This window comes from Somniosus microcephalus, chromosome 16 (genome assembly GCF_052327205.1).
Source record: "Somniosus microcephalus isolate GS21.2 chromosome 16, FLI_Smic_1.0, whole genome shotgun sequence".
Taxonomy (NCBI): Eukaryota; Metazoa; Chordata; class Chondrichthyes; order Squaliformes; family Somniosidae; genus Somniosus; species Somniosus microcephalus.
The window spans coordinates 70,999,173-71,013,023 of record NC_141002.1 but is presented as its reverse complement, the minus strand read 5'-3'; the positions used below and the strand labels follow the sequence as shown (position 1 = coordinate 71,013,023).

Sequence of the window (13,851 nt, the reverse complement as noted above, 5' to 3'; positions counted from 1 at the left end):
TTTTTAACAGTCAGGCTCTGGAAAGCGTCTCTGTAGCTTAGCAACAGCTTCAGAGACGCTTCCAAGGTACGGGCCGAGTGTTTACAAGCTGTTGCTAAGCAACAGTGTTTGTTGTCAGATACGGAGATGAAAACCTCCGTATCCTTCAGCATTAGCGCCGGTCTATCCGGAAGTTTTGATAGATCGGCAGCAGCTCGGTCCCGTCGGTGCCGGATATCGCGAAGTTTCCTGTACATCTAAATATAGTGAGAACCAATATAGCAGCAGCCATGCCACCGGTGCAGGACCTCGCACCCAGAAATTGGTATACACTGCACCCATTTTACACCCAAAAAACGGCTGAGACGCAGACCAATTTCTACCCCAGTGTGTCCAAATAACTTTGCTGAATGTGGCCTCGCCAAGTGCCAGGATTAATCAGGCCCACGTGTAAATTGAGTTTGACACCCCTGATCTAGAACTACAAATTAAAAGGAGTACGAGGAATATTGTTTACAAATAAAGGTTGTGGGAGGGGAGCCAATAACAAAAATAGATGAGAAATAAAATTGTTGAAAAAATTTAGTATATAAAATTTGTTTCCAGAATTGAAAAATCAGATGTCGAAGGAGCACTGCAATATAATGAATTAAATTTAGTTAGATCAGACAGTGGAGTAATCACTTTAAATTCTACTGTGGCCTTGTCTGTTATATAGAGAGCAAAAGCAAATTAATGACTACACAAGATTCAAATTGTTGATGCATACCGTGCTTAACACTTCTGCTTTTAAGCATATAAATGCAATGTAGTGAACATATGAAATGCATTCCTGTTGTAGAGTTCCTGATTTTAAATTCTAATTTATCCTTTTTTTGTTCGCATTAAATTGAAGCAATTGAATGTTAAATAATCAGTGTAATTAGTAGGTGGAGTTACAAAGTGGGAGGACTTGGGTTTATGCTTACTGTTTTGCATATGATGAGTTTTTAATCTCAACAATGCGGTTTCCTCTCGAGGTTGAAATGTTGGAATGGATTGGTCTGCCTTGACCACTTTTCTGCTTTATGGTGCAATAATCCAGGAGACCTAGAAGGAAGTGGCGGGGCAAAAACTAATTGCTTTTGTGTAACAAGTTAACCTAAATTATGTAATTAATGATGAAATGGGTTTTTGGTTACAAAGATTTACAGATTGTGTATGTGTTAAAATTTATAATAATCTTAAACTGAGCATAATTGTGACAAGCTGCTTGCATCAAGATTTAGCTGTACTAACTAAAAACAAAATGTTCACTATATAAAAGTTATCTATTATCTAGGGGGAGTTGAAAGGCGGGGAGGAAAGCTCTGAAAACAAATTAAAATGTTCAATCATGGAAGATGAATTTTTTAACCTTTTATTATGTACGACAGATATGTTCTTGCAGTTGACCACTTACAAATTCTTTCACATGCAATAGGAGCAAACTAATGTCTTGACCTGTAGTAATTGAGACTCCTGCCGGTGAAATGGTACTGTAGGTGGAGTAATCTAGTAACATAAAGAACATTCAGAATTTTTTTTTAAATCAGCTAATTTATGTTGCTTGCTAAAATATCTTGTTGCAGGCCCCAAATGCCACTGAAAAGACCATTGTAGAGATGCTTTTCCAACGGGATTCGCTGATCCGACAGAGCCAGGTACTACTGTGTTATTTACAAACTAGAAAAGTTGCATGCCACATGCAAATTTGTATCGCTTATCCTATAATTTTGGAGAATTTTTTGAAAGACTATTGTATATATTTTGCACTAAATTTTTCAACATAGGTAATCAAGTGTTTGATTATAGGAGCATTTCAATCCAGGTAAGTAAATAGATAGATAGAGTTATACAGCACAGAAAGAGGCCCTTCGGCCCTTCATGTCCGCGCCGGCCATCAAGCCCTGTCTATTATAATCCCATTTTCCAGCACTTGGTCCATAGCCTTGTATGCAATGGCGTTTCAAGTGCTCCTCTAAAGGCTGCTTGAATGTTCAGGGTTCCTGCCTCTACCGCCCTTTCAGGCAGTGAGTTCCAGATTCCAACCACCATCTGGGTGAAAAAGATTTTCCTCAAATCCCCTTGAAACCTCCTGCCCCTTACCTTTAAACTATGTCCCCTGGTTATTGACCCCTCTACTATGGGGAAAAGTTCTTTCTATCTACCCTATCCATGTCCCTCATAATTTTGTACACCTCAATAAGGTCCCCCTCAGCCTTCTCTGCTCTAAGGAAAACGACCCCAGCCTGTCCAGTCTCTCTTCATAACTGAAGCGCTCCAGCCCAGGTAACATCCTGGTGAATCTCCAATGCAATCATATCCTTCCTATAGTGTGGCGACCAGAACTGCACACAGTATTCCAGCTGTGGCCTAACTAGGGTTTTGTACAGCTCCATCATAACCTCCCTGCTCTTGCCTTCATTAGCCGAGGCATAGAATAGAAGTATCCCATATGCCTTTTTAACCACCATATCTACCTGTCCTGCTGCCTTCAGGGATCTATGTACATGCACACCAAGGTCCCTCTGATCCTCTGTCCTTCCTAGGGTCCTACCATTCATTGTGTATTCCCTTGCCTTGTTGGTCCTCCCAAAATGCATCACCTCACACTTTTCAGGGTTAAATTCCATTTGCCACTGTTCTGCCCATCTAACCAACCCATCTATATCGTCCTGTAGCCTGAGGCTTCCCTCCTCGCTATTTACCACTCCACCGATTTTTGTGTCATCTGCGAACTTACTTATCATACCTCCTACATTCATATCTAAATCATTAATGTACACTACAAACAGTAAAGGACCCAGCACCAATCCCTGCGGTACACCACTGGATACAGGCTTCCAATCACAAAAAAACCTTCGACTATCACCCTCTGCCTCCTGCCACTAAGCCAATTTTGGATCCAATGTGCCAAATTGCCCTGGATCCCATGGGCTCTTACCTTCTTGACCAGTCTCCCATGTGGGACTTTGTCAAAAGCCTTACTGAAGTCCATGTAGACTACATCAACTGCACTACCCTCATCCACACACCTAGTCACCCCCTCAAAATTCAATCAAATTGGTTAGATATGATCTCCCCCTGACAAAGCCATGCTGACTATCCTTGATTAATCCTTGCCTCTCCAAGTGGAGACTAATTCTGTCCCCCATAAGTTTTTCCAATAATTTCCCTATCACTGATGTTAGGCTCACTGGCCTGTAATTCCCTGGTTTATCCCTACTACCCTTCTTGAATAATGGTACTACGTTAGCTGTCCTCCAGTACTCTGGCACCTCCCCTGTGGCCAGAGGGGTTCTGAAAATTTGTGTCAGAGCCCCTGCAATCTCCTCCCTTGCCTCACAGCAGCCTGGGATACATCTCGTCAGGGCCTGGGGATTTATCCACTTTTAAGCCCGCTAAAACCGCTAGTACCTCCTCCCTCTCAATTCTAATTTGTTCAAGTATATCACAATTCGCCTGCCTGATTTCTATGCCTACATCGTCCTTCTCCATAGTGAACACAGATGCAAAACTGTTCTAATTTTAGCAATCTGAAAATGACAAGTGTGTGATTTAATACAATTTAATGCAAGAAGTGGCAAATTCCAATGGGACAAGGCTACTTGTGAGTCCCAAGGGGATGCATGGAGAGTTTAATGACCTCTATTGTAATTATATTTGTTGTTTGTCTTGATTACAAGTACACGCACCATATATGGATGACCGCCTCTATTTAGATGGGGTGTGAACAAAATGGTAGGGTTGTGAGCTGCTTGATTAAAATCACAATCTCTTACAACTGCGTATGCAGAAAATCAGAATTTCTCTGTGCTTTACATATTCAAAAAGTCAATAACTATCTCGGGTGACATGATCTACCTTTTAAAATGTCGGACACTTTGCAATTATTAAAATGAAATAGTACAGGAAACTTTCTGGTATCCGGCACTGACGGGACCGAGTTGGTGCTGTCCCATCAAAACTGCCGTATAAACCAGCGCTAATGTTAAAACATACGGAGCTTCTCAACTCCATATGAAACAACAACACCCTGTTGCTTAGCAACAGCTTCAAAACAGTCGGCCGCAGCTTAAAAGCGTCTCTGTAGCTAAGCAACAGCTTCAGCTAGACCTTGCAGAGCCTGACTGGAGAAAAAAAAAAGCAATGAGAAGTAAAAAAACTTACAGGAAACAGCTCCTGAATTTTGCCGGTAGATAGAGCTTTCCGGACATTTAACCTCCGGTTAAACGAAAGTTTCCTGTACAGTAAAATCTTCATAGTCCAACCTGGCAGCATAACTAGAATTTTAATCTGCTGGTTTTGTTAAATAAACCAGTAAAGGTGTTCTATCTTCTGCTCCTTCATCCTCTGGCGTGAGTTACTTCGGTGACGGGATCAATACATTGGCTATTGGCCCTGCCACTTAAGATTCAGTGCGCTGCGGTGTATTGTAATCAGTTCCCCAGCAAAGTGTGGTGTAAATTTGCCAGTGGATGATAGTGAAGCACAGCAGTCTAACCTGTGGCATTTGTCACCAAAATGGCTGTTGCAGCGAATTCCGGCCAATTATGTAGAAGAGTCATATCTAAGTCCTCCAATTTATTTGCTTTTCTCAATAATTGTAGGTCGCATCTTTACTTGTTAAAATGGAAATGTGATGTTTAGAGATTCGCCGCCTTCCAGTAGCATTTCAATTCCCTGTTCAGATGTTTTGTCCAATGAAGAATTAATCTTATTTTTAAGAAACATGTTAACCTTTTATTTTTAACTCCATAGATCGTTGTAGACTGGTTAGAGAGTATTGCCAAAGATGAAGCTGGAGATTTTGCAGAGAACATCGAATTTTATGCAAAATCTGTATACTGGTAAGAATCACATTTTATTTTTGGGGCTGGGTGGGGCGCGGTCGGGCGGGAGGTTGTGAGGGAATCAAATTAGATTGCTAGAAAAGTCAAGACCTTTGTTTCAGATTTCATCATTAGTTGAATATTTGTAACCATCTACTCTCATTTGTTCTTTCAATACCAACTTTTGATGTGTTCAAAAACACATTTCCTGTGATGTCAGACACTTGTAGGAGGAGTCTTCCATAGTATTTAAATCACAGAAACGGGCCATTTGGCCCAGCAGGTCCATGCCCGTGTTTATGCTCCACACGAGCCTGGGAGGATGGAGTACTTTCATTAAGTTAACCTCTTCCCTCCCATGTCAAAAGATGCAAACAACATCTGCCTTGTCTGAAGTTTTACCAACTTCAATTTCCCTACTCCCCATTACACATGACAAAAACTATCTCGGCAGTATTTTGGTTTAAGTGCATACCAATCATTATTCAGGCTAGATCCAAGCACTGATCTCTTGTTTCTTGGATTGTATAGGTAGGAGAGAGGTGTTGGGCTGATGTAATAGTTCATAGACAAATGGACATCTGCAGGCTATGGGGAGTGTTGATTGTCTTGGAGAATAGTAACCCATTTTCTGGGTCTCCCAATAATGGAAAGTAGCGCACAGATAACTAGCCATTAAATTAATGAATCTAGAGAAATTTCAGGAGGGACATTGTTAAATAAGATCTTTATAGTGCTTACTGCGTGTTTTGTGAACCTCATTATTTTCTTCATGTAGGGAAAACACACTACATGTGTTGAAACAACGGCGATTGGGCATCTCTGGATTTTCAAGGCAGCTTGTGACTGAGCTGGTAATACAACTTTGTTCTGCTTTTCCACAAATTATATTCATGGTTAAGTTGTTCCAGCAACACTATCAACTTTTCCCATGCCCTGTTAAACAGAACTTTATATGGAGAGCTGAACAAGATTTTCCAATGATCTATGGTCCACTCAAAACTAGAGTGACTCAGTGAGTTGGGGAACATGTTAAAGCTAACCATCTCTACTGCAGCTAAGTCTGTGTTTGAAATTTATGATATCTATGAGCAAAAGCAAAATAGTGACTAAACTTTTCTTCCCACTTTCTCTCCAAGGATCCAGATGCTCCTATAAGGCAGAAAATGCCTCTTGCAGATTTGGATAGGGAAGATGACGCCAGATTCATGAAATATCTCTTTGCTCTTATACGAGCAGGGATGACTGATGAGGTAGAACTGTTCTGATCTTATTTCAGCATGCACTTAATACATTCAAAAGTCTTCATTGGTTATGAAAAATCCATGTACTTAGTTAATAATATAACGCCCCTCAGGCTCAAAGACTGTGCAAACGTTGTGGTCAGGCTTGGAGAGCTGCAACTCTGGAAGGCTGGAAACTGTACCATGATCCAAATCTTAATGGTGGTGAGTATATTATTCCAGAATGTTAACTGTCTTTAGTTATTCACCTGGCAACAAATCATTGTTTGAATTGTTTAAATTGCTGTTCGGTCTGATTTCAGGAGCAGTGCTTGAACCTGTGGAAGGGAACCCATACAGAGGTGTTTGGAAGGCTTGTTGTTGGAGGATGGCTGAAGATGTAAGCTATACAAGTATAATTAAAGGCATTAAAAAATAAGTGTTAAAAAAATCTTGTGAACTATGCTATTTATTAGCATTAGACAATCAGCTTTAAAAAAAAAAATCTAGTTGCTGCTTTCCACAAATGCAATAACATATTTCTCTTAATTAGAAGCATTAATTTATGTGCTTGAAAGTTAAAACACTTTGCGATAAATTAATTTAAATTTGAGTTTTAACTTGCAGTTTGTAACATGCAAGGTATTTGGTCAGAATTCCCAGTTGGCATAATGTAATCTTCTATATAAGTGAAATTTTAATTGAGTAACTCTTAAAACTAATTTCTTTTCTTTGGACCCACTGTCAGTTATGTTCAGAATTAACGTGTCATTGATGTAGGCCATATTCAGTAGATGTCAGTTAATTTAAAGTGATCAGTTGCTCTTTTATCAATGAATTCCCTATACAATGCAATAGGGAAAATTGGTTGGGGATAGTGAGGGGTTTAAATAGCTTCAGCAGAGATTCCTGCTTTATATAGGCATATTTGGGCTGCAACAGATTTGTTATTGGATTACTTAATGCAAATCAATGCAAAGTCAGTAGTATTTATTTTTATATAGATAAAAGGAATTGCAACCATATTTAAAATGGTAAATTTCAGTAGTTTCTTCAAAAGTGTGTCGTGTTCTGAACAACTTACTGCTGTGCTGTTGATCATCAGTCTAATTCATAATGTCGCACGAGAGAAGGGTGATTGTTTCTTCCTGCAATACATTATGGGCAGCATGCCCTCACGTGTAAGTATCATATTATAGCGGTAGCCATGAAGGTATACTGTGCTATAGTAGTGTTTTTATGTGCCTGATCCACTTTGTACATCTCTGCTCTCCACTCGCTTGTTATTCATTCTATCCATTATTGAACCAGCTGACATGAACACTATATTGAATTTATTTACAGGAGGAAATGGGCATGCTGGATAATGTAGCCTCTAATTTCCTCTTAAAAACTTGCAGAATGAACAATGCAGTAGATATCCTGGAACCTAAAATAGACTTTATTTTAAACAGTATTTTAATTTGTTTACCTGTTGTATTGAAATTAATTAAAGTACAATGTGCTTCGTTTATAATGTTTAATTTAGGAGTTATGCAAAATGTTTGTCGTCCTCGAGAGTCATTTTGTAAGAAGGATTTTTACATGGATCTTTATATTAATGAGGAAGTCATAAACATTGTTTAAACAGTTCACGGTTAATGTTTTTAATAATAAACAGCTGTGAATTCCTAAATTTGGTTTTATAGGAACAATTTAACAGATATGAGCGAGCAATCTACGCAGCCCTAAGTGGAAATCTCAAACAGGTAAAATATGCAAGACTTCCCTTTATATATCCCAGTTCTTAAGAAAATCCATATAGAAAAAGAAAATACATTTAAAAACAAAGAAATGTTGAAATACTTGTGTCCCTACAGTAATACAGTAATTTTTGTTATATATTGTAGCTCCTTTCAGTGTGCGATACTTGGGAAGACTGTGTTTGGGCATACTTCAGGGTCATGGTAGACAGTCTTGTGGAACAAGAAATCCGTGCATTGAGTACTCCTGTGCGTGAATTAGAAGAGTTACCTAAAGAGTACACTGAAGCAAAGTAAGTATAAACTCTAAAGCTTTTCATAGACATTGTAAAACAGGTGAACTGTACTTCATGTTTCATGCAGTTTTCTTGAACAGATCAAGTAAATACAAATCCAATCTTGTACATTTTTAGTTGGACATTAGAGGCAATATTTGAAGAGCTGAAAGCAACAGACAAAAAGGTAAGAGAAAACATGAGATGAAATGTTCTTTTCCTGAATCATCTATTTTCAAAATGCCTCTTTTTTAGTTCTGAATTTCCAGCAGCTAAGTAATTATGCAAGTACCTCTCATTTTGTGACTAGCACTGTACAAGCAAGTTATGAAGTGAGATTTGTGTACCAATGAAAGTTGTTTTTTTTCTTTGAAAGACATGGGATTAATCAGTGCCCCTTAGGTTTTTTTTTCAATTAATTTGGAAGTTTATGTACAATTTTATATAAGAACTTGTGTTTTTATAGCATCTTTAATATAAAGAAATGTCCCGTAGCATTTAATAAATAGGCATAAGGAAAGTAAGACATCGATCTAGGAAAGGAGAGATTAGGGATGACTGAAAGCTTGGTCAAAGGAATTGATCTAGAGAAAGCTATTCAAAAAGTGGAGAGAGATTTAGGGAGGAAATTGTGAAGAGTTGGACTGTGGTAGCTGAAAGCTCTGCCTCCTGTAGTGGGGTGAAGGGAGGGGGGGATACACAGAAGGTTTGAGTTGGGAACATAGCGTTCGAGAGGGCATATAGAACTTGAAATTGTAAAGATACGGTGGGGCATGGTTTAGGGATTTATAGATGAAGACCAGAATTTTGAATTTATCTGGGAAGGGAGGAAGGGCTGCATGATGGTCTAACATATTGGGGCTGCAATGTGATGTGGTATGGAGTGATGAGACATAGGCACTGATTGGTGCTATTTCAGCTGTGCCATAATGGGCAAGTGTTGACTGAGAGATAAACACTCCCTTCTCCAACCAAAAACCCAGAGAGAAAAGTGGAGATTCAGTTATGTGCATGTCCTAGTAGCTGCCTATGGATGACAATTCACAAAAGGTGGGGTGAAGGTCTTATGGGGTGATGAATTGCTTGTGGAAACTTGAAAAGGAAAAATAAGTTGTACTAACTTGGGATGAGGTGAACACTTGGTGGGAATCATTATAAAACACTTGCAATTTGAATTTTTTTTTTTATACAATAAACTCTTACAGCTTGTAGTTGAGTTTGCTCATTCAGGCACTGTCTAACTCCAAGGGCTCTGATGATGCCTGGCAAGAACATAATTTTGTTTGGATGCATTTTTATTAGCTGTAGATGTGACCATATCTATCTTAAGACTGGCCTTTTGACAGGATAATAACCTGGCTTTGAAAGTGAATGAAAATCCAATTTTGTAAATTTGAAGGGGGAGCAGGGGTTAGTTGTTTCCACCTCAAAATGATGGGTGGAGGCCAGACAAAAAAGGAAACACTTAAGTAAAAAAAAAGTTATTTTTAGTTAGAAAAGGATTGGAATATAAAAGAGAGATTGGGCGAGAAAAAAGTAAGATGGAATGAACAGGACTGGGTGGCTAAGATTGGCACACACGAAGGCTTAATATCTTGGTTAAATAGAAATGGGAAACAAATGTGTCACCACGTGAGTATCAGAATGTTCATCCTTTACCTAGGTTTTACTTTTTTTTAATAAAAGGGGAGCCTTTAGTTGCATGAAATGGTCTCGTGCTATGATTCTAGATGGCATTATTTGATATAGTACAGAAGGAGGCCATTCAGCCCATTGTGCCTCTTTGAAAGAGCTATCCAATTAGTCCCACAGAATCTTATAACTGGTAACTGTTTTTCCTAAAAAAAAACAAATTACCATTTTTTTCCAGACTGGTGAGGAAGAATATATTTCAAACAGAAGTCACTTTCCTTCCCCTAAATTGGTTTGTTTTGTTTATAAATAAGATTTTTTTTTTAATGGCACAAATGCAACTGCCTAATATCAAACAATGCATACGTTTTATGTCTGAATGCGATTGGTACCAAAGGTTAGATAGCATTAATGTGTAGTAAATGATGGTATCAAATGTTTGGGTGTGCTCAACAGAAATTTATGTGAATGTTAAACTAATTTATGATTTTTATTTATAGCAAGTGTTGGAGGAGAATAAAGTTCATTACCACATCATTCAAAAATTCATAATCTTGGGAGACATCGATGGTGAGTTAAAAAAAAATGTAAACTGAGTGGAAGTAGGTAAGTATGTGTACAGAGAAATTCTGGCATATATCCTGTAAATTGTACTATTATGCAAAATTTATATAATGTCTTGTCCATCTGATGTAATTGTTCTTTTATGAATAATAGGTCTGATGGATGAATTTCAGGATTGGCTAGCGAAGTGCAGATTTCTACTTCCAGCGCATCTCCTTCGGTTCATGACTCACCTTGTGCTGTTCTTTTGGAATTTGGGCCTACAGATAAAGGTAAACCTGTTTATTGCATCTTAATGTTGTTCTGTGGAAAAAGTTTCTTAACATTGCAATAGTATACAAACATTCAAAATTTGAAAACCACATTTCAATTTCTTTTTGATTTTAAATTCAGTAAAGCTTGAACTTCATCTAAAATCTAATTCTATCGAGAGTGAACACCATTTCCTCTCCTTAGTTTTCCATCAAACAGCCTGACCAAGACCTGATGAAATTCATTCCACAAGGGTGAGCAAGTTTGGGTAATGAGCAGGTCTACTACTAGAAAATGAAAAGAGCTAATGTTGACAACAATGGCCTACAATCAGTCTTTTTCATTTCTTCCTCTGGGGTTAAGTGAAAGAATTTGTAAATACCACGAATTCTGTTATCCTGGAACAAATCTGGGCCAGTGTTAAAGAGGACCTCTCTTTCCCTCTCTAATCTAGCTAGAAGTCTATCCCTATCTCTGCTCCCCACCCAAGCTTGCGTAACTATTGATGAATTTAACAGTCTTGTTTTAACCTTCTGCTTTGTATAAATAGTTCCAAACAAGTTAAAATCTGCAACAGATGATCTTGGTTAAATGACGTTTTACTTCTTTCAGGAGGACGTTTGTACAGACATTCTAAAAACTTATATAGAGGTAAGATAATTAAATCAAGTTTTTCCAGATATCCTTTTTAAGCAAACTAAATACAGTACTTCAACTTTTTGTATTAATACTCATGCTGATGTCAATGTCTCGCTTAATTTGACAAATTATTTTAAGGATTTTGAGTTGGAGCGACTGCTCCATAGTGATATTTATGGCCATGTGCTACTTCTGCCTTTTGTCTCTGCAAGGCAAAGTTGGCTATCGACATTTTCTTCCCCAATTAAGTAATGCTGACTGATATACCTATCAATTCATCCAATGAAAAGCGACGAGTTAAGAAAGTAACTATAGGTTTTTATTGGCTAAATAACAGAGCCCACCCTCGTGGGTGATCGGATCCAACAAGGAGGAATACCAGCCAGTCGACCACCTTTATACCTGGGCAGGTAGGTGGAGCCATGGGCGGAGTCAGCAGTGGTCAGCCCAGGTATAACAGCGTGACAAGAGGCGACCTCGTATAGTGATACAACAGTGTGAACAGTGATAACGATATAACAGTGATAACTATAGTGTAACGATAGTGAATGATAAAAGTGGTTTACCACATTCACCCCTTGTTTAGATTTGAGTCCGGCGGGGTGAAGTGTACTACCAGTTCTGGTAAGTCAGTCTGTCCGGAGGCCTCGTAAGCCTTTCTGATCGTCGCAGCGGCGGTGTTGCATTCTCCGGTGTTGATGCTGGTGTCTGCGTGGTCGGCGAAGGCTCGTGGGGTTCCGGCATGCCGTCTACTTGAGCTGGAATTTGGGGGGGGGGGGTAAAGGTGGTGTCTCCGGAATGCCCGAGGGTGCGAGGTCTCGCAAGGAGACTGTGTCCTCCCGCCCGTCCGGGTAAGCCACATAGGCGTACTGGGGGTTGGCGTGCAGGAGGTTCACCTTCTCGACCAGGGGGTCCGTTTTATGGGTCCTCACGTGCTTTCGCAGCAGGACGGGCCCCGGGGAGGTCAGCCAGGTTGGTAGTGTGGTTCCCGTAGTCGACTTCCTGGGGAAAACAAACATTCGTTCATGGGGGGGTGGCGTTAATGGCAGTGCAAAGTAGTGACCGGATGGAGTGCAGGGCTGCCGGGAGGACTTCCTGCCAGCGGGAGGTTGGGAGGCCCTTAGACTTTAAGGCTAAGAGGACGGCCTTCCATACCGTCGCGTTCTCTCTTTCTACCTGGCCGTTCCCTCGGGGGTTGTAGCTGGTGGTCCTGCTTGCAGCAATACCTCTCGCTAGTAGGAACTGACGGAGTTCCTCGCTCATGAAGGAGGCGCCCCGGTCACTATGTATATAGTTTGGGAACCCGAACAAGGCGAAGAGGTCGTTCAGGCATTTGATGACCGTGGTACTGGTCATGTCTGGGCAGGGGAAGGCAAAGGGGAAACGGGAGTACTCATCAACGATGTTGAGGAAGTACACATTACGGTCAGAGGACGGGAGGGGCCCCTTAAAGTCGATGCTCAGGCGCTCGAAGGGGCGGGTGGCCTTGATCAGGCTTGCTCTGTCCGGCCTAAAGAAGTGCGGTTTGCACTCGGCACAGGTCTGGCAGTTCCTGGTCATGGTCCTGACCTCCTCGATGGAGTATGGCAGGTTGCGGGCCTTAATGAAGTGGTAAAGTCTGGTGACCCCGGGGTGGCAGAGGTCGTTGTGGAGGGTCTGAAGTCTATCACTTTGCGCGCTGGCGCATGTAATTCGTGACAGAGCATCAGGGGGATCGTTCAGCTTACCTGGCCGGTACAAGATATCATAATCATAGGTGGATAGTTCGATTCTCCACCTCAATATCTTGTCATTCTTGATTTTGCCCCTCAGCTTGTTATTAAACATAAAAGCGACCGAACGCTGGTCGGTGAGGAGGGTAAATCGTTTGCCTGCCAGGTAATGCCTCCAGCGTCGTACCGCCTCCACAATCGCTTGGGCCTCCTTCTCGACCGACGAGTGTCGGATCTCAGGGCCCTGTAGGGTCCTTGAGAAGAAGGCCACTGGTCTCCCCTCCTGGTTAAGGGTAGCGGCTAGGGCGAAGTCGGATGCATCGCTCTCCACTTGGAAGGGGATGGACTCATCCACTGCGTGCATTGTGGCCTTGGCGATGTCTCCCTTAATGAGGGAGAAGGCTGCGCACGCTTCCTCCGTAAGGGGGAAGGATGTGGACTTCATGAGGGGTCTGGCTTTGTCTGCATAATTGGGCACCCATTGGGCATAGTAGGCGAAGAGCCCCAGGGTTCTCTTCAGAGCCTTTGGACAGTGGGGGAGGGGTAGCTCCATGAGGGGACGCATTCTTTCGGGGTCGGGGCCGATGACTCCGTTCTCTACTACACAGCCGAGGATGGCAAGGCGCGAGGTGTTAAACACACATTTCTCCTTATTGTAGGTAAGGTTCAGCCGTTGGGCCGTACGGAGGAATCTCTCCAGATTAACGTCATGGTCCTGCCGGTCGCGGCCGCAGATGGTGACGTTATCTAGGTAGGGGAACGTGGCATGCAGCCCGTTCTGGTCAACCATCCGGTCCATCTCCCTTTGGAAGACCGAAACCCCGTTGGTGACGCCGAAGGGAACCCTAAGGAAGTGGTAGAGGCGGCCGTTCGCCTCGAAGGCTGTATACTGGCGGTCCTCAGGGCGGATGGGGAGTTGGTGATAGGCCGACTTAAGGTCGATGGTGGAGAATACCCGGTACTGCGCAATCTGATTGACC

The 13,851-nt window shown here is 41.3% G+C and overlaps 1 protein-coding gene across 3 annotated transcripts in view; it reads left to right on the top strand.

Annotated features, from left to right (window-relative positions):
• Positions 1–13,851, top strand: part of nup107 (nucleoporin 107) — a 64,576-nt gene that overhangs the window by 38,193 nt on the left and 12,532 nt on the right. For all 3 annotated transcript variants that reach the window (XM_086009220.1, XM_086009218.1, XM_086009221.1), the window contains 12 exons: positions 1,590–1,661; positions 4,762–4,850; positions 5,611–5,686; positions 5,972–6,085; positions 6,190–6,280; positions 6,379–6,455; positions 7,744–7,803; positions 7,945–8,090; positions 8,211–8,259; positions 10,205–10,274; positions 10,422–10,540; positions 11,133–11,171. In XM_086009220.1, the coding sequence (XP_085865346.1) occupies positions 1,590–1,661; positions 4,762–4,850; positions 5,611–5,686; positions 5,972–6,085; positions 6,190–6,280; positions 6,379–6,455; positions 7,744–7,803; positions 7,945–8,090; positions 8,211–8,259; positions 10,205–10,274; positions 10,422–10,540; positions 11,133–11,171 (1,002 nt within the window). The remainder of the gene's footprint in view (positions 1–1,589; positions 1,662–4,761; positions 4,851–5,610; positions 5,687–5,971; positions 6,086–6,189; positions 6,281–6,378; positions 6,456–7,743; positions 7,804–7,944; positions 8,091–8,210; positions 8,260–10,204; positions 10,275–10,421; positions 10,541–11,132; positions 11,172–13,851) is intronic.